Genomic DNA, 25,558 nt, shown 5'->3' with positions numbered 1-25,558 from the left:
TCTCGAAACTCCACCTTTCTGTACCCTGTGCTCAAGCCAAAACTATAGGAGTCATTCTTTTAATTTTAATCTTTATTGTTGAACTTATTCAACAGATGTCCCCATTTTCCCCCCATTGACCTCTTATACCCGCCCCTCACCTCTTGCCAGGCCTTAACTGCACTATTGTCTGTATCCATGGGTTATGCATATATGCAAATAAGTTCTTCCGTTAATCTCTTCCTGCCCCCTCCTGCCCCCGCCTCTGAGATTCAGCAATCTGTTTCATGCTTCTATATTTTTGGATCTATTTTGTATATTAGATTCCACTTATGAGTGAGATCATGTGATACTTGTCTTTCTCTGACTGGCTTATTTTGCTTAGCATCCAGGAGTCATTCTTGGTCATTTCATCCTGCATACCATATATCCTATTTATTATCAAATCCTGCCTCAAAAATATATCTTGAGTTTGGCATCTTAACCTTTATTATTACTACCATTTCCCAGTTAAGTTACTGCCAGCTATCATCCAATACGGAAACAGCCTCCTCTTTGTCCTCCCATTTTCATTCTTGTCCTCTAATCCATTGATCAGAACAGACTTCTAAAACAGAAGTATGGATCGTGTATATCTGCTGCTCAGAATACTTCCATGGCTTCATAACTTACTTATGATAAATTCTCACATGTCCTTCATGATGTAGCTTTTACCTGTTTTTCCGGTTTGGTCTTGTGGCACTTTCCCTCTTGCTCACCAGATTCCAGTCACATTTGCCTTCTTTGCAGATCTTCTATTTCTAGTTTCTTCTTTTTTCTTTTCTCTCTCACTTATAAGCTTCTGCTCAGAATGTTTTTCTTCTCCCTCTCGTTTACAGCTGTTACTCAACTTTCATCATTTAGTTTAAATAAAATGTTCTCGATGGTTTATGCTCTGAATCTCTTAATATATATCAGTGTTCCTATTATTCTCTCTCATAGGATTCCATTGCCTTTTTGTCCCATGTAACTTATCAGAGTTCCCACTTATTTATTTGTGTAGGTGGTTTGCTTAGTGTAAGAGCTGCTTAAACAAGATGTAAGAGCTCGAAGACCATATCTGTTTTACTTATAACTATATCCCTAGCATCTGGCAGAGTGCCATTGGGTTTTAATTTAGACTTCTTTTCATGGATAAATGAACAAGAAATTATAAATCAAGTGATAGCATCAATATCTCATTTAAGTTTATCCTACTTTTCTTTCAGAAGTTCTATGATTGATATTTTGGCCCTCATCCTTTTTCACTCCTAAGATTTTTTCATTACTTAACTTTATATGTTGAGGTTCATTACCCTTGAGACTCAGTAAATATTTTCAGTCCTCAAACTACCTTAAATTAATAGGCACAGTGTCTTCAGTGTACCTTAATGTGTATTAGCTTTATTCAGTGATTTTCAGCTATAACAATGCTTACTTTTAATGATTTTTTAGAAATCTACACTTAATGTGACTAACAAACATGCTTTCAATCCATCAGATTTGTTTATTTAGACATCGCCTGTGGCTTCTTCATGAGGAGATTGGTTTCCTTCCCTAATTAAGGTGAATGTGCTTTAGCCAAGGTAAAATAGGGCAAACAGCCTTCTCCAACTGCACCAACATAAGTAGCACATCCAGTGATTAGATGAGAATGCCAGAATCAGACTGCTTTCCAGCAGTGGATCCTTTCTGCTATTCATTTATGTGCCTAACGAAAGCCCCTTTGGGAGCAATGGGGGTCTGTGAATGCACCAAAGGGAATCCAAGCTGAACATTGCCATTCTCTTTCTAGACATTTACGAAGGGGCAGAGGCTATAGAAATGCTATCATTGTTCCCATCTCTTTCTGAGTCATAAAGAATAGCTATACCTCTTGATTTAATATTACACATGCCACATTTCTCTATACCCAGACTTCTGATATGCCAGTTCAACTAGTTTAAAAGATTTGTCTGGGAAAACCTTCTTCCCTACTCATTATCTCTCTCTCTCTCTCTCTCTCTCTCTCTCTCTCTCTCTCTCTCTCTCTCTATATATATATATATATATATATATATATACATATATATATATATATAATCTATACATCTATCTATCTATCTATCTATCATCTATCTATCATCTATCATCTCTCTATCATCTCTCTATTATCTATCTATCTATCTATCTATCTATCTATCTATCTATCTATCATCTATCTATCTATCTATCTATCTATCTATCTATCTATGTATCATCTGCTACATGTTGCATCACATAATGAGAGTTGGAACTCCCAGAATTGTGAGAAGCTAAAGACTTTCACTAGGAGTAGGATGAGAAAGACAGGTTGTATTCTAAGCTTGTTGGTCTTAAAAATAAGCCAAATTAAAATCCAAAGAGTCCTTCAGGGGTGCCTTTTACTATCTTAAAACATTTTGTTAAGCCCTAACTGGTTTGGCTCAGTGGATAGAGCATTAGCCTGCTGACTGAAAGGTCCCAGGTTCAATTCTGGTCAAGGGCATGTACCTTGGTTGTGGGCACATCCCCAGTAGACGGTGTGCAGAAGACAGCTGATCAATGTTTCTCTCATCGATGTTTCTAACTCTCTATCTCTCTCCCTTCTTCTCTGTAAAAAATCAATAAAATAGCCCTAACCGGTTTGGCTCAGTGGAGAGCATCAGCCTGCAGACCAAAGGGTCCCAGGTTCGATTCCGGTCAAGGGTATGTACCTTGATTACGGGCACATCCCCAGTAGAGAGTGTGCAGGAGGCAGCTGATTGATGTTTCTCTCTCATAATGTTTTTAACTCTCTATCCCTCTCCCTTCCTCTCTGTAAAAAAAAAAAAATCAATAAAATATATTTTTTTAAAAAAAACAGCCTTTTGTTAAGATGCAAACTGGATGATTAGATCAATTCAGAGAAGCTGTTCTTGATAGTGAAAATGAAGACCTAAGTTGAAAAGATCATGCTAGAGAAAAGAAAACTAAGTAATTTTGTTAGATATTGAAAAATATTTTCATATATAAAAAGATAGTTCTGCCTGGCCAGTGTGGGTCAGTGGTTGAGCTCCGACCTATGAACTGAGAGGTCACAGTTCTGTTCCCTGTAAGGGCACATGCCCAGGTTTGGGCTTAATCCCCAGTAAGGGGGTGGGAGGTGAAGGAGGCAGCTGATTCTCTCTCATCATTGATGGTTCTATCTCTCCCACTCCCTCTCTGAAATCAATAAAAAATATATTTAAAATATAAAAATATAGCTCTGATGATCATGTGTAATTTGTTCTTTTTATAAGTTGGTTAACTTACATCTTAATTATGGCATTCCTTGGGAATGATGTTTGTTTATATGAAGTTAGTAATATCTGACAACAAAGAAAATACCTTACAAACCATGTGAAATAAAGCCTTTTTGTTTGCAGCTATGGAAGTTTTTATCCCCAAGTACATCTTCTTTTGTTTATGTCCATTTAGTTTAAGAAAAGGGGTATGGCCTCTAAGGAAAGTAAAACCCATAGGGACTTCTGTCCCTGTACCCCTTTTTTATATGCCATTTTCTCATTCTCAATTTCAGAGGCTCCTTCTAACTCTCCTACCCAAGTTTTTGTTTATGAAAAAAGCATATAAGTGAATTTATTCTACAAATAGTTATTGACCAACTACTATATACCAGCTACTTTTCTAAGCACTTAGGAAATAGCAATGAAGATTACAGACAAAAATCTGCCCTCTTCAGACTTACATCTTAGCACACAGAAGAGGATGGTGATACAGAATATACTAAATACATTTAGATGATTATCAAGGGAAAAACCAATAAATATTTTTAGTTGCTTTGTCCTTTTAGTGGATCAGGACTCAAAATCACTCATGCTGCCCATAATTCCTGAATGAGGAGACAAATGTTAAATGCTATAAATAAGTTAAATATTTAATGATAAGGTGTCATATTCAAACAAGTAAAAGCAAAATGGAAAGATGGTATAATTAAGTGTTCAATTTTAAATTGACTGACCAGGTGAGACTGCTGAGAAACAGCATTCCTGTAAAAATATGAATTATTTACATAACTAGTCATTTTAAATTTGAGTTTCTTATACTTAATTAACTGAAAAAATGTAATAAATTCTAGAGTCAGTGGAAAACTATAATTAACTAATTAGTCATTTAATTAACTTATTGTTGGTGTTTTTTCAGACTTAGTTTATTATGACTGCTCCTGGACTTCAAGGACTAGGCCTTATAAAGGAACAGAGGGAGTTGAGGGGGGCAGTTAGGAAGCTATCACAACAATATAAGTGAGAAAGAAGGCAAGAAAGTAAATGAAGACATTGACATTTTTCCAAAGTGATCAACCATCTGGCCTTTTTTATAGTACTTTTCAGTGTTCCTTACTACCTTCATGGTAAAGCCCATACCTTTTTATGTTACATTAATCTCCCTTCAAAAACTGGCCTCTTGCTGGATTCTCTAATAGGTGCATCTGTGTCCAATAAAACTTTATTTACAAAATTGGTTGTTGGCCAAATTTCTGCAGTCAGCTGTGTGCCTTCCCCTGGTCTACTTTATGGAATGTGACCATTCTTAGTAAATGGCGTTCTTTCTAAAAGTTACCTCAGTAGTACAATAAACTGCTCATTTTGCTGCCAACATGTCCACATTCCAGGTAGGAAGTTGGCAGAAGAGGAAATGCTTAAAAGGGCACTTACCAGCTGTTATCTCAAATAGAGCCTCACCCAATATCTGCTTACATCTTAGTAGCCACTTTTCCATGCAATGAACCAGAGGAATGTAGTTGTATGAATGGATATATTTTCACTCAATAAAATTAGGGCTCTGTTACCAAGGAAGCAAGAAAGACTGAATATTGGATGGGCTTGTAGAAGTTTCTGTAATAACTACCGGATTCCGATCACAGATTCCCATCAGTGTCCTCATTTGTCAGAACGGGAGAATTAGTGCCTCACAGAGTCATTTCGTGAAGATTCAGTGACCTAACATGCAAATTCTGTTAGGATTGTGCTGTGTACACTGTAAAATCTTAATAAAGCTGACATTGTTGACGTTAGCATTATTTTTTATCTTTTATGCATTTTGATCTTTGTTGTATTCCTAATGCCTAGAATGTTTTCAGGCATACCGAGGAGCTGACTAAACATTTTGAATAAAGAAATGAAGAGTCATTAGCATTAGTTGTTTGTGTTGTCGGAAGCAGAAACTGTTTTTTGGGCCATTTAATCACGTATTAAAATAATACTGCTTGCTTCCAGAAGTGACAAGATAGCGGGTGAGTTAGTCTCAGACAGGGACAAGTATCCGATTATTGCTGTGATTATGTAGGCCCAACTATTTTCACTCTGTCCTTGAGTCATCCACTCAACATTGAAAGCCCCATGAGGCAAAGTCTAATGTGCCAAGTGTGACTGAATCATCTCTCTCCCTGTGGATGGAGAGAACAGGACACCTTGTTTTATAGTCCCACAAACTGCATGTAACTAGACAGAAGCAAATAATTAGGATGAAATCAATGTGCAGGATGAAATCAGCAGGAAGAAACTAGGCAGAAGACACAAAGAAATGCCCATCACACGTTTCCATTCCTGTGAGTTTGCGTGGCTTCCCGGAGTCATGCTTGTGATGCACGAGCATCCCCTGGGAGGAAAAAGAGATCTAGCACTTTGGCTTCTGTGAACACAGCTGTATCTTCATTTCTTTCCAATTAAATAGGAAACCATCGCCTTGTAAAACTGAGTGCAGAAACCCTGAACAGATGAGACCTACGAGACCAGTTTTCTAAGGCAAAGATGACAGGATATGACGGTGCGGTTCTGGGGTTGATAATGGAAAACAGTAAAGAGATATAGAAAAAGGTTAGGGACTAAGGCCAAATAAAGGTGCCATGGCTTTAAGGAATGCCATCTGTATAAACTTGCTTCTAATCATAAAATTGCATCAACTCCTAAGTAATTGTTTTTAAAGACTTCATCCTATATAATAAAAGGGTAATGTGCAAATTGACCCTTACGGCAGAACAACCAGTCACTGTGACATGCACTGACCACCAGGGGGCAGACACTCAACACAGGAGCTGCCCCTTGGTGGTCAGTGTGCTCCCACAGGGGGAGCTCTGCTCCGTCACAAGCTGGGCTGATGGCTGCGAGCACAGAGGTGGTGGTGGGAGCCTCTCCTGCCTCCTTGACAGTGCTAAGGATGTCTGATGTGGCTTAGTCGGACATCCCCTGAGGGCTCCCGGGCTGCCAGAGGGATGTCTGACTGCCAGCTTAGGCCAGATTCCCCAGGGAGTGGGCCTAAGCCATCAGGTGGACATCCCCCGAGGAGTCCTGGACTGCAAGAGGGCACAGGCCAGGCTGAGGGACCTCCCTCCACCCCCAATGAATGAATTTTCATGCACTGGGTCTCTAGTTTTCTATCTCAATCATACTGCCAGTCTGGTTGATTGCTGAGCAGTTGATTATTGTCTCTGATAAAATGTTGAAACCTCATGGTTTTTTCACTTTGTTTTTATTGATGTAGCACTGCATATAGGTCTGTGACAATCTAGGGATTTATTTTTAAGCATGATTCCCAGTAATATCATCTACTGTCACTATCAAGTCTGTGAGACATTTGGAATTTGCTTTAATTTGGTAAATTTCATTGGGATTAAAATATTTATAAAATTAAAATTATTGTTTTTTAGTGATTTTTAAAAAGAGAGGAAGGGCGAGGGAGAGAAAAACATCTATCAGCTACCTCCTTCTCTCCCACCACCTGGGCATGTGCATTGTCTAGGAATTGGACCAGTGGTTTTGTGGTGCATGGGGCTATGCTCAACCAACTGAGCAACCAATTGGCCAGGACAAAATTCTTCTCTTTATTTTACTGCTAGAAAAAGACTAATTTACATGATTCACCTAAAGTGATTTGCATGATTGTGAATATTTGTGCTGCTACTGAGCGTCATTCCAAACCATTGTTGGAAATTTTGTGCACCAGTAAAGTGTATGTATGTGCAGGGAACTATAAGGCTATGTAGCCTCTTTTAAGAACTTAGGTCCAGAATTGTTTTACACTGTTTGTTTAGATATTAAAAATTGATAAATTCAGATTGATAAAAATGACATCCTTGTCAACTCTTCAAATGTAGAGTTTATAAAGTTAACCCAAAAAACCTTTTCTGAATCTAGACTTAATTTTTTTTTACATCTTGTAGTCTTAATCATATTTATTTCTATGAAGTTGCATTGGGAAATGTAAGTAAATGCCATTAAATAGTGACTGAACCCGGCTGCAGTGGCTCAGTGGTTGAGCATCGACCTATGAACCAGGAGGTCACAGTTCCATTACTGGTCAGGGCCTATGCCCATATTTTGGGCTTGATCCCAGTAGGGGGTGTGCAGGAAGCAACCGATCAATGATTCTCTCTCATCATTGATGTTTCCATCTCTCGCTCCTCTCCTTCTGAAATAAAGAAAAATATATTTTTAAAAAAGAATGAGTAAGCAATTAAAGATGGAATATTATGCAAAATAGATAACTTTAAAATACATTATTTAGGAAGTAAAAATCCTTAACATTGTATAGCTTGTGAATGTTTTCCTTTGTGCTGTATTGCTAATCTCTTGATCTTTCTGTTTCTCTTTTTGCAGTGTTTTAATGCATTATTGAAACGACAAACACACCTACAGTGGTTTCCTGTTGACATATCCCATATTTTGAAAGCTTGAGGTATTTTATCATGAAACATGCCTGGTGGAAAATTTGAAGCATAGGATTCTGCCAAACACCCGAATAAAGAATTTCTCACCTCACCACCACCATGACCAACCAGGAGAAGTGGGCCCACCTGAGCCCCTCAGAATTTTCTCAACTTCAGAAATATGCTGAGTGTAAGTATTCATATTGGCAATATCATGTTATTTGGCATTTGTGCTAAAGAAGATATGATCGATTTATAGGAATAGATTACAGATTATAATCAGCATCAGGATAGACATAGGTATGTGTTCTGTGTTTGCAAGTAGGTCAACTGGAAGCTACCTTTTAAGCATGAGGAAAAGGTAAGCTTGAATCAAACATCAGCTCTGGGAGAAAAGGAGCTAGGGTGCTAGATATAGAGCTAAACTTAGAAACACTCCATCTGTAATAGAAGTAAAGCAAAGGATGAGACAGCCTGGGAGAGTGGAGACTGGCAAGGCTGGAACCAAGAAGAATGACAACAGGAAGAGGAGAAAGACAGTAATAATAAAGTAAAAGGGGGAAAAATGGTGCATACTTGAGTCAATAGGATCTGAGTCAGAGATCAGGAGGAAGGGGAAATGCAGGATTTCCGCCCCCCCCCTATTTTTCAGCCTAATATTTCAAAAAGTACTGGAAATTTGGAGTCAGAGATACTTTATGGAGTTGGCTTTAGAGGTTGTAAAAAAGAAGAGCTGTCAGGACCTTAGGATAACTTGTTTAGTGTGTGTAATTATAGAAGAGATAGGCCATGGTAATTTGCTTCATAATGGGGTATTGCTAAATATTAAGTTTATTCATACATACACAAAGATTTTGTTTACAAGAAGTTTGTTTTTACCATAGAGTTTCAGGAATATGTCTCTTTCATGAAACGAGTGTCAGCTATATATACGCATAGCAACTGGGTCAAGGTATTGAAGGAAAAAAAAAGGAAGCAAATAATACATAGGAGGCACTAAAAGGTTTGGAAGATGATGAGTAGAGAAAAAATAATCCATGGAGAATATAATAAAAATGGTGAGAGTGAAGGAAATAACAAGGTACTGAGAGAACAAAATGCAAGAAATGGAAAGGGAAAAAGAATCCATAGCACATAATAGTGAGAAAGGCAAAAAGTGATGCAGCTGGTGAGGCAAAAGCAGAGATAAGGTATGGCATGTAGGAGATAAGTTTCAGGACCAACTTGAATATTATGAAGGAGAGGCAGAGAAAATGTTTAAATACAGAAGAGGGATTTAGAATCTATACTAATAAAAGGGTAATATGCTAATTAGACCAGACATCTTCTGGATGTCCTTCCTGACAAAGCCACAGTGTCAGGGGCCGAAGCAGAGGTGGTGAGGAGCGATCCGGCAAGGAGTCAGGTGTGCGGTTAGGAGCCAGCAGTATCAGATTGGAGAGGGTGTAGACCAGGCTGAAGGAACTCCCCCCACCCCCATGTGCATGAATTGTGTGCACCAGGCCTCTAGGAATAAATAAATGTGATGATAACAGTGAATAATAACATGTATAAGGTACATATTATAAGTCAGGAACATTGATAAACACTTCATGCATCCTTTCTGAAAAGCCCAACCTCACAGGTTTTCTAGAGCTTTCCTAACTTGAGGGTTGTAGTATTCTGGGTGAGGGTGAAAGAGTGTTGCTGGGTATTTGCCAGGAAGTCAGAAATCCATAAGAACATGTGCATTTTTTCATCAATAATAATAAAAATGAAACTATCACATGGAAGGGGGCAGTGTCATAAAATGTTGACATCAGTATATGGTCCTCATACTCAAAAACTGTTTCTAGCTGCTGAAAGCACAGTTCATTCATTGATCCCATAAAGAATAGTTGGTCCAGGATGGCTACATTATTGCTTATATCCTTATACGTAATAATTAGTGAATCAACTACAATGATTTACCTATCGTTTCCAATTTCTATATGCTGTTTGCACTATATCCAAATATCAAATAATGGTAGGGTATCCCCAAAAATGTATACACACTTTAACAGCTGATAACTCAGTTTTCACTCTTTTTCAGGTTTAACTGATTTTAAATAATGGGTGAAACCAGACTAAGCTTTGAACAAAGCAACTTTATCCTAAAGTGCTACTAGGCCTTTAAAATGGGGATACATAAAATATAAATTTATGGTACAAAATGATTCTTGATGTTTGCAATTCCATTGCTTTGTGTTATCAGCAGCGCCTGGACTAGAAAGTTCATCCATTTGAAAACTGGCATTTACAAAAACAATTATTCATTTCTGTAGATTCTTTTACATTTTGAAAATGAACTATATTAATAAACATTTACTTTATAATCATTCACAGTGTGTATGCATTTTTGGGGGACACCCTGTATTTCCACGTGTCTTCCTTAGGGGTAGTATTCTGTTTGATGTTGCAGTTGCAGGAAATGCAAATACGAAGTGATATGGACCCTTCTTTCAAGGAATGCTAACTAATGGAGGATTGAAGGCTAAAAACTAATGGGTGCTTATTTCTAGGCAGAACATTGTAAGTGCCACGAACCAAGCTTGGGGTTCTGTAGGACTTAAGTGTTCAATTTAAATTGGGAAAGGGAAATCTTCATGGAAGAAGTAGGATTTGAGATGAATCTTGAACTATAGGTTTCAGTTAAATGAAGAAGGAAATGATATAAAGGGATATTCAGCGTATATTTGAGGACGAGTGATGGTGGCCACATTTAGCCAAACCACAGATTAAGGGAGTAAGTGGAATTAAGGTTGGAAAAATGACACAGAATCACCACACACAATGCTAAACTCGAGTTGGGCAGTAAGAATTAACTGCGGACTTTTGAGGATAGGTCACACGAACAATACTGTGCTTCAGAAAGTTAAATTGGGCAATTATGAGAATGGTATGTGGTAACGGAAAGAGACTAGAATCAGGCCAGTAGGCTATTGGAATAGACTAAATAATGTGAATGAATGATGAATGATGGCCAGAAAAGTTGAGAGTCAGATGGGAACTAACAGAGGAAGCTTAGGAAACAATAAAATATGAGAAGTGAGAGCTAGAGATGGATGGGGGATTTGGGTAACATAATCCCCCAAGTAAAGAAAACAATTAATTTGATTTAGGTTTGTTGAATTTGGCTTGATTATTAAAATATATTTTCCAGTGTTTGGGTACTTACAGGAAAAAGGCTTTATAGGAAGCTTTAATATAAAATAGGTAAATAATTGCCATACAGCTAAAATATCATTTATAATAACTACTAATCAGATATTTCAAATTCCATTAGGATTGTTAAGCAGAATTTAACAAAGCCTCAAATATATCACAGACTGCTACTTTTAGTGGCTAGGAAATGTGGAGGTAGATTTAATTATATAAGAATGCTTGATTTAGTAATCGATTTTGTCAGTGTCTAAGACAAGTAATAAAAATTGTCAGAAATGTAAAAGTAACATGTGGAGACAAAGATTAATGAGCAAATAAATTGGTAGTTAAAAAGTAACATGGTAAATGTGAGGACATCATTAAAATGGATTGTATGAGAAGATAAATTAATGGGCTAACTGAATGAAACAAATAGTGCTGATTCCATGATTATTAGACTTGCTATTCTTTTTGAAATAACGAAGACAACATGAGAAATGTTAGATTTAATCCTCATGACAGTGATTTTCAATTGGTGTGTCCTGGCAGGCACACTGACGTGCTGCAAGAATTTTTAAAACTTGCAATACCTGATTATTCAGTCTGGGTCACTGACCTCTTTTCCCTTACGTTGTCAAATTTTAAAAAATGATAACAGCCAACATAACAATAGCTGTCTGGTGTAAATGACTCAAAAGTATACCTAATTTTGTCAGATTGGCAACAAATATATTTTTTGATATGCCACAGAATTTTAGTTATTAGTTTATGTGCACCAAGAGATGGAAAGGGTTGAAGATTGCTGCTCCATGAATTTTCCTATATAATTAAGAAGCAAAGACTATCATGATTAGAATGTGTCCTCATGTCATAAATTTCCAGTGTCAAAATATAATAGGACACACATTTATCCTGAATATTATAAAAGTAGTATATTTTCCATGCTATTCAGTGCATGTGATCTGTTCAGCAGCAGCATTTAAGAATCATATTTTTCATGTTGCAATACAATTCTGGCAATGTAATTATATATATATGGAAGTGGTATGTTGGATATGCTTTCTGGATGTTAATTTTTGTACCTTTCAATAAGAAACAATTTAGATGTATTAGATGATTAAATTAAAAAACAGGTTATTGATTTCAGTTTTAACTTGCAAAATACTAGGATTATATGTGGTATGTATCAAACAAGTATTGTATATGCTTTTGGGGAATGGGGTTGGGCTGAGGAAATCTAGGTCACGTTGCGTAAGTTCATGGAATACCTACCCCAGCAAAACCAAATTATTTAAGTTTAACTTAGACATTTTCTCAAGTTATCTGATTTTGGATTCTCTATAATTGGCACAATATACCCCATCTGGGCTGCTATAACAAAGCACTATAGGCTGGGTGACTTATAAACAACAAAAATTTATATCTCACAGTTCTGGAGGCTGGACGTTCGAGATCAGGGTGCCAGCATGGTTGGGTACTAACAAGGGCCCTCTTTTGGGTTGCAGAATGTCAACTTCCCATTGTAACCTTACATGGTGGAAGGAGCAAGAGAGGTGCAGCAAGCTCTCCAGGAACTCTTAAAGGGCACTAACCCAATTAATTCATCAGAACTCTACCCTCATGACCTCTCTATTCCCAATTATCTCCCACAGACCCTTCACGTTGAGGGTAGGGTTTTACCATATTTATTTAACATATAATTAACATAGCCTATTATACTCTGAAACTATAACTGATTTCTCAACTTCTAGGCTTTTCTCATGATTAATTGGGGTAAATAGAGTGATTGATATAGGCACAGCATTCCTGGTTAGGACGCTAGCACAACAGACAGCTTGGGTTCAAATCCTGGTCCTACCATAATTTAGATTTCTGTCTTTGGGAAAGTTTCTTAACATCTGTGTGTCCCATTTTTTGCATTTGTGAAATGGGGAAAACAATAAATAATTATCAAGTATTGTATGTATTAAATTGAAGGAGTTAATATATGCCAAGTAATAAGAACATTGCCTGGCACGTTGTTAATGATATAGCGTTATTATTTTAATAGAGAGGGAGTGAGTTTGAACACACTGCTGATGATCATGTAGAAAAGTGTCGTGTTTTGGAGCATTGAGTCAGTGTCTTATTTTCTGTTATAAGACTAGATTCTTCCCACAAGGTAGAAGCTTCTGGTGCTATTGGCAGCCTCATTTCTGTGTTGTCCCCACAAATGCTGAAGGCAGCTAATGTGAAGCCCGCTGTTGCTGCCTACAGCATGCTGAGAGCATGCTCCTGTTTAGGGCTTCAAGCTGAGTCACTCCATGGGAAAGATTTCCATTGATATGTGGGAGAAGAGTATAATTTTCATCTCCACTCTGTATATAAAGTCATCCAAACTGTAGTTATAAGATAGCTCTCACTCCTGCCATGCAGAGAATTGAGCTTTGCACATTATTAGTTTGTCAGTGCTTCCTGCTGTGGTTTCATGGCACAGGGAAGGGTAAAGAAACTCCAAATCTCTTCATGGATAACACTATTTTCTATGTGAAATCTACACGGTATTTTCAAATGATCCATTATCTGCCCACATATTGCCATTTAGGATATGCTTTTTATTTGCTATATATAAAGCGTGTTGCATAGCTTGTAAATTTTTTTTAAAAAAAATACTGTGTTATTATGGAGGGAATACTTTCAAATGTTCATACATTGCATACTGTTTATAGCAGCTGGTATTATGTAGAGAGTTGCAAAATTATGATGAACTTGTTCTTTTCAATAAGGACTGATGATGTGCCTAATTTTGGACCTATTGTATAATTTTTTTTCCCCACTGAAAAGAAGCACGCAGCCTGGCTTACTGGAAAGAGCACAGGCTTTGTGAGAAAACCACTATTTGACAGTGTTGTACAGCAGCCCCGTCTTCTACCTATTCGTGGTATGACCTTGAAAATGTGACATGAGCTGCCTGTGCCTCAGCTTTTGCACTGGGAAGAGTAGAATCCCACCTCAACGTGTGGTTGTAAGGTTTAATGAGACAGTAATCCTCCTCCTAATAAATCCTGGAGTTGTAGCACCATACTGTAAACAATATCCACCAGTTTATTTATTTATTTATTACTCACAATAAACCTTAGAGGGAAGCAAACCTCCTCCAGGCAGGTCGCCTAGCCCATTGCCATGGCAAGGTAAGTTATAACAAAGATCAAAACAGTAGTAACTCATTTATGTTTCTTAATGAACATCAATATATTAAGAAATAAGTTATTATTAATCATTCTTCCAAAATAGTGAAATCTGTAATTTGGGAATCAGGTCCTTCCCTCTCCATCAGCCACAGCCATCACTCCAAGGGTTTTTTGCATATAAGGCAAAACAAAGAAGCAAAGCTGTTAGTTATGGTTTTGGCCCCAAAATGTCTTTCTGGTCTCTTATCCTGGAAGATTGAACTTGATTCTGTTTAACCTCAGTGATGCTCTGCCTACAGTAGAAGCATATTCCTGCATTCCACCCACACTCATTCCTTCGGCACTTGGAACTTCCCTCACTCTTCCTTTATGAAAACATGGGAGGGGAAAGAGAGATGAGGAAAAAAAAATCATGAAGCAGTTGTAATAAAAAATATAGTTAAGTTCTTTTCCTTTTTAAGTAGCCTTATTCTCCCGACAAATTCCACCTTCCAGCATGATGATCTATGGTGTCTTTTGAGATATGTTTTGTGCTTGATTCAAACCAGATGGGATAAGGACAGTGGAAGGTGAGAGACCTGACCACCTCCCATGTACGGGTCTTCCCTTTCTTGTTAAGCATAGTTAGATCACTTGCTAGCCCTCTTTCTCATTTGTCTTGCCGGGATTAGCTTTTATTTGTGACCCTTATCCTGTGATTCATTGGCTCTATTTTGGGAGGCCAGGCCACTTACTGAAAAGTACTCTCTTTGTACAACTTATAAAAATAAATGGCCTGGGGTTATTTGGCAAGGTAGCTGGGAGCACATTATTTGGTCAGAGAAAACTGGGTTTGAGTGCTAGTGTTGTGGTGTCCACCTTAGTTTCCTCAACTATGTCCTAGGATGCAATGATGATTAAATGTGAAGATGCAGGTAAAGTGCCCAGGACTCAATATGTTATTGCTATGATAAGGCTCATGAATGGTGGTGACTGAGGTAGTTTAATAGCAAAAGAGGACTTTTTCCCTTTGATTTAGGCCTACCATTTATAATACTTATTCGAAATGTGTTGACTTTGCCCTGACACTTGGTCTGAAATTGGGATCTGCGACTCTATTTTAGGTAATATGTGTCTCTCATTTCTGACCCTGATTCTTCTGATTCACACTGATTAACTAAGCAGTTCCTGGCTCTGACCCAGATTTTATTTCTGGAATGTATGTTGGCTGCATAATCTCTTTTGCCTCATCTCTGGCTCTGGTTCCTATTTGTTGTACTGCTTTAGGACTGAATATCCCATTGGTGGTTTCTCTGGAACCATATGTCTTGAATTTTTCAATATCTAAATTTTACAATAGTAAAATAATAATTATGGATGTCTAAATTTTCATTATTTTTTTCATCTTACAAAGACCCAATTTTCTTTTTCTTTTTATATTAATCCTCACCCAAGGATTTTTTTTTCCTTTTTTTTTCTTTCTTTTCTTTCTTTTTTATTTTATTTTATAAAAAGAATGGAAGGTAGAGGGAGAGACAGAGAGAGAAACATCATTGTTGATTGGTTGCCTCCCACACGCACTCAGACTAGGGCCAGGTATTGAGCCTGCAACCAGGTATCAAGGTATGTGCCCTTGACCAGAATCAAATCCAAGATTCTTCAGACCGTAGGCTGGCACTCTATCCACTGAGCCAAACTGGCTAGGGCAAAAGACCCAATTTTCAATGTTTTTAAACATCTATTTTTTTCAACTCTTGAAACTTGACAAAAAACAGTTTCATTAAGATTTATGGTCAAACTAACTTTAAGTTAGGCCTTCTGTGAAGTATTAGTTAAGGTGAGCCAAATTAAGGCTATGGCTGAAACACTCATAAAGTCTCAGTGGCTTAACAAAACAGACGTGTATTTCTTGATCATGTTACGTTTCCAAATCTGAGTCGGTAAAGGCTTTATTTCACTTCGTCCTCCATCAAGTCCCAGTCAAATGGAACAGTCATCAACTTTAAAAATTGGCAGATGCTGTGGCAGTGAGAATTGGGTGTTGGCTCTTAAGGCTTCTCCCGGCAATGAATGATATGCTTACATTTCTTTGGCCTTAGCGAGCCACATGACCACATCTAACTTCAATGGAGTCGAGAAATGCATTCCTTCTGTCAGCTCAGTGTCAGGGGAGAAATAAAATATTTGGTGAAAACTACTAATGTGGCCAGTATCACATAAGTAAAATATAACCTGTGAGTTACCTTGGAACATTAGGCAAGTCAACACAGCCTCTTTAAGCTTCTGTTTCTTCAGCTATAAAATGAGGAAAATACTCCCTCCTTGTTTATAAATAATAACTCTTGTTTCCATCACTAATATTGGTATGACAAGTTATAACGAAAGTCCCCACTGTATTCATACATATTAAATTATTTTCTTAACTCAGTTATAGGTTAAAGGTTGTTATTCAGTGGATGTTCCTTCAGTTGCCCTCCCTTCCCCCTATTTTAGCTGGAAGTTCCCCATCACCACCACAAGTATGCATACTAAAGGACCTTAATTTGACTCATTGATAGTTACTTTGCTAACAATATTTAGTATCTTTTACTCTTAGGTATTGATTGGCCCTGGGTAATACGAAAATGAATATCGTAATGCTTTTAATCAAAGAACTTAGTCTAATGAGAGAGACAAATAAGGTGGTAAATGATAAAGCAGTGAAATACATTCTCTGAATGTAATATATGCAAGACTATATTTACATTAAGGTATAATTGACATCACACTGTATTATTTTTAGGTGTCCAACAATTTGATGTTTTGTGAAATGATTAGCAGAATAAATTTAGTTACTATCCATTACCACATAGTTATTATATACATAATTTTGTGATAAGAACTTTTATGGTATAAGCTCTTAGGAAATTTCAAATATATACTATAGTATTGTTAACTATAGTCACCATGCTGTACTTTACATCCCCAAAACTTATTTATCTTATAACTGGAGGTCGTACCTTTCAACCACCTTTATCCATTTCACCCCTCTTCCTATCTGCTCCCTCTTGAACCTTGGGCAACCACCAATCTGTTCTCTGTGTCTGTAAGATTTTTCTTGTAGTTTCTACATAGAGGTGAGATTTTACAATATTTGTTTCTCTTTTCTGCCTTAGTCTAATGTATTCAAGGTCTAATCAGGTTGTTACAAATAGCAGGATGTCCTTCTTTCCCATGGCTAAATTATATATGTATATATAATTTATATAATACATATATAAACAATAATTATATATATATTCACCATATATATATTGGCTAAAAAGAGGGATTTTGTTTTTTCACATGGTAAAGAAATTCATGTTTATTATGGTTCATATGGGGAAATAACTTGTGATAAAAGATTCTGAGCTTACGGCCAAATATTGATTTTTGTTTTGCTTTTATTCAATTGTCTTAAATTGATCTCTAATGTTTATCTTCTTAGTATATTAGTTTTGACTTTAGCAAGTCATATAACCTTCTAAACTTTAATTTTATCAACTGTGTAATTAAGAAAATAATAAGGCCTATCTCACAAGATTGTTGTAAGACTCAAATAAAATAATATGTGTGGAAATGCTTTGTAAACTGCAAACCACCATACAAAAGTGAATTATTGCTTTCATTATTATCCAGCTTTTGCTGCAGACTCTGGGTATCCCATATCTTGCCCATGACACCACCTTTACTCATGAAAGTGAAGATTGGAAGTTCTCATTCCAACCATCTAAAGTGGCCACCATCTCATCTTTCAATCAGATGTGTCTTCTCAGTTGATATATGATCCCTACCTCTTTAACCATTTCTACTTTTTTTTCTGGTTCTCCATAAATTCTGACTGATCCTCCCTGAATTAAAAAAACCTCATGGATACTCAGCTCTCTTGGGGAGACTGATGGCTGGCAAAGCTTGGCACTGGGCCTATATTGCTCCCAGCAAATCTTGTTAGAGTCTCAACTGGCTTTCTTTTCCTAATGACAAGAAAAGGACACTTCCTTTGTGGTGTCCCTTCTCCAAACTTTCTAGTATATCAGAAAATTGCATCTATTTTAACTTCTCTTATCTACGTGGTCTAGGTCTTATCATCTCTATCTTGGCGTTTTCTAGCCTAATGGAGATTTGCTTTCTAAACTACTAGTGGCACAGAGACACTGCCACTTTTCCAGATTCTCTTCTATAAGATGGCTTTCTAATCTCATATTTCATTTGTATTTTAGAGCTCCATTTCTGTTGTATAACTATCACTTCTTCAATAAATAGTTCAAATTATCTTTCTTTGGAACTTATACAATATCCTTCATGTGTCTTTTTCTCCATAAACGATCCCCAATTTTCTTTATAAACGCTGTATAATAAATAGGAATAAGTCATTAAATGGCATGTTTCTTTACCCAGTATTATCTGCACGGAATTTCTCTGAGGGATCACCTTGAAAATCACACATAATACAGCTTGGTCCTGTAGAAATAGCATCAGAATAGAAACAGCATTCTCAAAGCTTATGTTCCTTTAGCAGGTCTACTGCAGAGTCCAAGATGTCCCCGTGTTGTCACGGACTCTCAAAATGCTCTACACCTCTCTACTGTCACTTTGAATGCCAGTGTGGGAGCTTCTTGAACTTCCTATGGTATGTTTGCATTTAGGTGTGGCCATTCCACAGGTCGAAAATCCTAGGTAATGCTTCTCTAACTGTCCCCATGCAATTTCTCCATATAGTCTTTCAAAGTGTGCCCAAGTGCAGTCCATGTTTTACAAAGAACTAATACTATGAGTCCCTGATCAAAGACATACCTAGGATACAAAGAATGGAGCAAAACATTTATTCATTTTTCCTATGCCCTTTCTTCTCCTGTTTCCCTTTTGTTTGCTTTTTGTAGCTCTTTGCAGTGTCTTGGCTGTATCCTGTCTGAATTCAGCAAGGTCACAGCTGGCAAGACCATTATTTTGGAGTCCTGGGTAGTCAGATTCAGCTATTATTCATGGCTTCATCCCATGAGGGCAAAATATGGCTCTATTTTAGAGTATGCAAAGTAGTAGACTTTTAAAGCAAGCCAAATGTTTGCATTCTGATACTTATTATCACTCAGAACATACCTGGGATGGAAAATATAATATCTAACACGTATAAACAGCTTAAGAGTTTATCATAAGTCAGATTTTTCTAGGTACCTATGCTTTATCTATATTGACATAGACCACAAATAGATGCTTTGTATTATGATCTTGACTGACGAGGACTAGGTCAATTTAGTAACTTTAAAAATGGAAACTATAAATAAACTTAAGTAATAACAATATTTTGCTACTAGTTTCCTTCTCCAAAATAAATAAGTTTTATTCATCTCCTTTCTCTATTTCTTCATCTTTTTTCCCCTCTTCATTCTACTTCTCTCCAATTTTTCTCCCTCCAGCCCTCCATTTCCTTTATAGTCTGGGAGGGAAAATTTTTCCCCCTTAGTTCCTTTGGCTGGTCAAATAATTAAAATAACAAAAGCCCTTAACAGGAAAAAAATCTAATTTAATACATGCATAGAGGAAATTTGCACAAATATATAAACTTACTAAAATCCTTGGTGAATTCAGCTGAAAACTAGATTACATTAACCAACTGTACTTAACATTATATTTGAAAAAATTCTAATTTATGAGATAAAACAAAAATCTTTCTAGAAATAGAGCTATGTTCATAATGAAAACTTCTAGGCTTTATTTTGTAGTTTTGTGCTTGTTAGAACAGCTGTGGAAGAATCTAACACTTTTATCTGTTACTTCGGAGTTTATACTTATCCCTTCATAAGTGTTACCAGGCCCTAATATTTGGGTCCGTGTGCCTGTGCTAACTTGCCAAAGGAAGTGCACCAACAGAAGTTTGCAGTTTAGAAAAAACAAAGTTTAATATTGAATTGCCTAACCAGAGTGCAGGGAGCTAGTGATCTGAAGACCTGACTCTCTGATGGTATGGAGGTTACAGATTATATAGAGCAAAATCACAAGCCACTGTGGGTTAGGGGTTTAGGGTTGTGTTCGGAGCTGATTGGTTAGAGGTGAGGTAAGGCTAATAGATCATATTTTTAAGTCTTGACAACAGCTCTGAGGTCTGCTCTAGCATCCCTCTGTCTGGAAAAGTAGCTAGAGGATCGTTCTACCTTAGGGCTCAGGAGCTGAAATATAATTTAGGTCAAGATGTTACCTTGCGCCTGCCAGAGGTCCAGATCTGTGACCATTAGTCAGGTCTGGGGTAATGTCTTCTGCTTCTGCTGCCTTGGGGATTGCTGATTATCCAGGGGTGAGGCTAGGTCTGTGAAGGGGAGAGAGAGAGAGGGAGAGGGAGAGGGAGAGGGAGAGGGAGAGGGAGAGGGAGAGGGAGAGGGAGAGGGAGAGGGAGAGAGAGAGAGAGAGAGAGAGAGAGAGAGAGAGAGAGAGAGGAATATGATTTCTAGATCTAGGATTCAAAGCTAAATTTAATAGAAGTCATAAAGACCCTCGGCTTCATAAGCCACTAGCTCCCTTGTTCATTGCTCTCAAGGACTGCCCCCATTCTGTAGCCCTTCACCTTCGTAATTCTTCGTTACTCCCAAGGGGAGCAGAATTTGCCACCGCAAAATATGCCTTTTGGCATAAGGGTCATCTTGAGCTATTTATTTTTAAAAAACTGTGCAGACACAGGAGAAGCTCTGAAAACACACTAAAGGTTGCCTTTTGTAGGAAACACATTTTTAAGGAAAATCTCCATGTAAGGGTGTCTCCATCCCTGTCCCAGAAAGAGAAGGATGACCAAATCTCTAGAATCTCTTAGCCATGGGAAAGGCCTCTAATAAGGACGTCTGTGTAATAACCAGACCCTTTCCTGGTAAACCCCCAGAACTAGGCTTCCCCAGCCCCCAGCATCTTTCCTTTGTCTTTATCTGGAAATGGTATTTAAGGCGGTGGCTTGGTCATTTGGCAGTTACTCAGTTCTCCTGAGCACCTCTCATGTATACAGGAAGTATACCAGTTGGGGTGAAAGTAGATTGACAGTTGTGAGTACGTGAAACACAGTGTTTATTTATTTATTTAGATATATTTTTATTGATTTCAGAGAGAAAGGGAAAGGGAGAGAAAGAAACATCAGTAATGAAAGAGAATCATTGTTCGGTTGCCTCCTGCATGCCCCTACTGGGGATCGAGCCTGAAACTGAGGCATGTGTACTTGACCAGAATTGAACCTCAGACTCTTCAGTCCACAGGTTGATGCTCTATCCAATGAACCAAACCAGTTGGGGCGAGTTTATTCTCTTTTTTAAAATATTATTTAGTTGAGATTTTGTTCCTTAAAAATCTAACATTGTTTTCCTGTTATTTTAGTGATATTTCAATAGTGTTCAACTCACCATTTTTATTTAAAGTGAGCCCCAAACCTGGAAATTTGCCCTGACTGGGAATCAAATTAGTGACCTATTAGTTCAACCACTGAGCCACACCGGCTGGGCCAGAGTTTGTTTTTGTATTATTTATTAATTATTGTATTATGTTCCATATGAACACTGTAATCCTACTTTTGCCCCACCCTGTACATATTACTGAATTTCTGTTTGTTTTTCTGTGATAATCTGTTTTTTATTATAAGGAGTCACAGCCAAAAAACCTAGAAAAGTAGAGGGAAAATAGTTTTTCCTCTTCTACAAATCTCTCTCAACTACAAATGTTCTTTAGAATTATTTATTCTTTTTAAAAAATATATTTTATTGATTTTTTACAGAGAGGAAGGTAGAGGGATAGAGAGTTATAAACATTGATGAGAGAGAAACATTGATCAGCTGCCTCCTGCACACTCCCTACTGGGGATGTGCCCACAACCAAGGTACATGCTCTTGACCAGAATCGAACCTGGAACCCTTGAGTCCGCAGGCTGATGCTCTATCCACTGAGCCAAACCAGTTAAGGCTAGAATTACTTATTCTATAAAAAGTTGACTAAACATCTCCTCCATATTGTTCCATATATCTGCCTGGCTTCTGCTCTCAGCAATTTGGGAAAGCCATTAATGGTTTTCATGATCAATATTAATTATTTATTTTATGTGAACTCTTTAAATTAATTGAATTAGATAACCAATTATTCCTTCATAAAACACTCATGTCTCTTCTTTGCAGATCCATAATTTCCTCTCTCTTAGCCAATTTCTGGACTATTTGTCTCATCCTCCTTTGTAGATTCTTCTTCTAAAACTGTCCTCTAAACGTTGTCTGGATTCTGGATTATGTTCCCTTCTAAAACCCAACTTTCACTGTTCCAAGGCTTTAAATGCCTTCCAGTGCCTTTCAAAGGTATATTTCTAACCCAATCTTCTCCACTTCAGCTCTAAATATGCAGCTGTCTAGTTGACATCTTCAATTGGATGTCACATTGACATTTCACTTCTGAATTCTTGACTCCCTTCTCCATCAAAATAAAACAAGAAATAAAACATAATTCTGTTCCTCCCTTAGGTTATTGCATTTTAAATTTGTGTTATTACCATTTCATAACTTTAGAAGAAAGGTTAAGACTTATACTTGATGCTCAACTTTTCCTCTCAACATATTGTTAGCAAGCCAGTTCTCCAAAATTATTTCTCCATTTTCCTTAATTTATGCTGCTTCCACCATGAACCCTGTCACCAATGTTTCTCTCCTGGATTACCAGACTATCCTTCTTCTTGGTCTTCCTGCAACTCCCCCCCCCCCCCCCAACACACACACACACACACACACACACAGAGTTCCTCTTCAATATAGTCTCCACAGAGAAGCTGGAGGAAATTTTGGAAAACATTAATGCAACTATGTCACTAACCTGCATTAAACCATGAAATGATATCTAATTGTAAAGTGGGATCCATATTGCCTATCATTCTTTCTAAGACATGTGTGGGTAGGCTTTGATGAACTATACTAAATTATCTGGTAGTACTTTCTTTTGCACACTATATTTAGCCACAGTAGTATTATCATATTCTGTTACCTTTTTCTGGATATATTTTGCTTTAGATTTTTCCCACAGGAAGCTTCCTTTTCATCTTTTTAGATTTCAGTCCGAATGCTAACCAATCTGAGGCATCTTCTGGTCACTTGAGTTCTTCCTTCCTGATATTATCTACCTCTATCCCCTTGGCATGTCCTGTATCACAATGAACATGGTTTGGATTTATGTCTTTGTTATTCATTATATTTACTAGAGTCCTAGTGCATGTAATTCATACATGGGGCGGGGGTCCCTCAGCCCGGCATGCACCCTCTCCAACCCGAGACCCCAGCAGTCGGATATCCCTATCATATCCGGGACTGCTGGCTCCTAACTGCTTGCCTGCCTACCGGCTTGATTGCTACCTAACTGCTCCCCAGCTGGCCTGATAGCCCCCAACTACCCTCCCTGGCCAGTTCATGGCCCCTGACTGCCTCTGACTTGGCCCCCACCACCGTGGCTTTATCTGGAAGGAAGTCAGTTGGAAGATGTCTGGTATCCTGCTCTTATTAGCATATTACCCTTTTATTAGTATAGATAATTTCTAGTTCCTGAAGGTATTTACTTTCTTTACAGATACATATTCAACTTGTAAACATAGCATTTAACACAAAATGGGCACTCAGGAAATATGGATCTAATGAATCAATGGAATTGATGATAAATAGGGAAAATAGCTTTAATCTATTAGAGAAAGGGTCACAGTAGGATGTTCAAAGAGGTTTTGATAGGAAAATAAACGTTTCTGACTTCAAGATTTCATTCTTCCTAGTCATTGGTATGGACTTAGATGTGAAAAGACTTTTTAAAAAATCTCTAAATAAGTAACTATATGGCAGAGGTATAAACCTTTCTGGGATCCAGTTGAACAGGTTCACAGAGAGGATAGATAGCTTAGCAAACTTACTATAAATCTTGAGATGTTTCTAAAACGTCTGGTCTGAGATTGTAAGTATGGAAGTTGGGTCAAAAAATATGCAGTGGACCTACTGTAGAACTCCAGTTCTAGGTTGATTCAACTACAGAGCCAAACTTTGCTTCAGACTTTACCAAGTTCTAGTTCTGATATAAATTTCTGATAATTTTTAATTAACTTTGTTATAGTTTCTTGAATTAAACCCAATAGAAAATTCAGATAAAGGAACACTATTATGCATAGCATTTCATATACAATAAATTTCCAACTATCCATCCAATGACCAACTGTAAGTTTATTAAGATCAACCGAAGGACTTGTATACATGTATATAAGCCAAACCAATGGACATGGACAACAGGGGGATGGGAGCATGAGTGTGCGGGGCAGGGGGGGGGGGATGTTAGGGGTTAATGGGGGGGATGAGGACACATTTGTAATACCTTAACTAATAATAATTAAAAAAAAAGAATATAATCTTCAACCCAAAATTTTAGACTCAACTGAACTATCATATGAAGAAAATAGTGTTATCTTCAGACAAAAAAAAAAAAAAAAAAAAAAAGAACATTTACTTCTTTTTTGTACTTATCTTTGGTAAATTGAAATAATTTGAATTTTCAAAGCTTATTTAATATAAGATTTTAGTTAATTGGAATCCATAAATGATAAAACACCATTTTTTGATTATATGTAAAGTTAAAAAACATTTTTTAAATGATTTGAAATGCCCAACCCATGGGAATCTTTGCAAGTGTTAAAATATGAGGCACTATAGAACACCATTGCCAAGGTTGTGTTTTTTCAGGATTTTAGCACTTACTGAACTAGATTATAGAAATAGTTAACTATAAGTTGAAATGAAGTATGGCATAAGCAGTTTGAAAAGCAATTAGCATCAGGGAGGAAGACTTTTCTCTACCCTTTTAGGTTCTTCTGTCTAATAATCAAATGAACATAAAGCAGATTAACAAGCGATAAAACAAATTTAACTTTGTATGTACAAGGGCTCAATAAGAATATGGGGTCCACATGCAATCAGGCAATTGGGTCTTACATGCCATTCTGAATTAAGAAGGGATAGGAGTCTGGGACTTTAAAGGGGAGGAAGGTAATTCACATGAAAATGGAAAAACAAGTGTTTGATAAACAATGGTTGCTATGCCATGCGGTGACAAGGGGACACAGGACTTTGATCCCCAAGCCCGGCCGAATCCCTCCTACCACATCTGGCACATATTCCTTGTATATATCTCTGGTAATAGTGCTTTTTCTGGAGCAGGCTTTTTGTGTAAATTCTTTTAGGCAGTTAAGAGGGATGTAAAAAGTTCATTCTGAGTCTTATTTTTTAGGTATAATCCTCATGCCAAAGACATACTTTAGGGTGACAAAACCCTGCTCCCCCGCAAAATACTACTATCTCCCAGTGTCAAATAAAATAAGATTGCCTACAAATTATTATAGTAAAGGAGTAGGATTTTCTAGATGGTGTTTTGAAAAATATAAATAGAAATGGGTTTAGAAGGGTTTTTTTTTATTGATCTATTCTTTATGATTTATATAAAAGGTGACCAAGAATGCCTTAAGCATAGAGAATCATTGGATGATTGATGATTGAACATTACTAGGTAATTTCTACAATGAGCTGGC

The 25,558-nt window shown here is 37.2% G+C and overlaps 1 protein-coding gene across 1 annotated transcript in view; it reads left to right on the top strand.

Moving 5' to 3' along the window:
* DGKB (diacylglycerol kinase beta) overlaps positions 1 to 25,558 on the top strand; it is a 530,693-nt gene that overhangs the window by 49,336 nt on the left and 455,799 nt on the right. Inside the window, exon 2 of the mRNA XM_081101920.1 lies at positions 7,629 to 7,868. Coding sequence (XP_080958046.1) covers positions 7,799 to 7,868 — 70 coding nt within the window. The 5' untranslated portion in view covers positions 7,629 to 7,798. The remainder of the gene's footprint in view (positions 1 to 7,628; positions 7,869 to 25,558) is intronic.

The sequence above is a fragment of the Myotis nattereri genome, assembly GCF_964212035.1.
Source record: "Myotis nattereri genome assembly, chromosome: 11".
Classification (NCBI taxonomy): Eukaryota; Metazoa; Chordata; class Mammalia; order Chiroptera; family Vespertilionidae; genus Myotis; species Myotis nattereri.
Note: the sequence above shows the minus strand (reverse complement) of the source record. Positions and strands in the feature narration are given on the sequence as shown.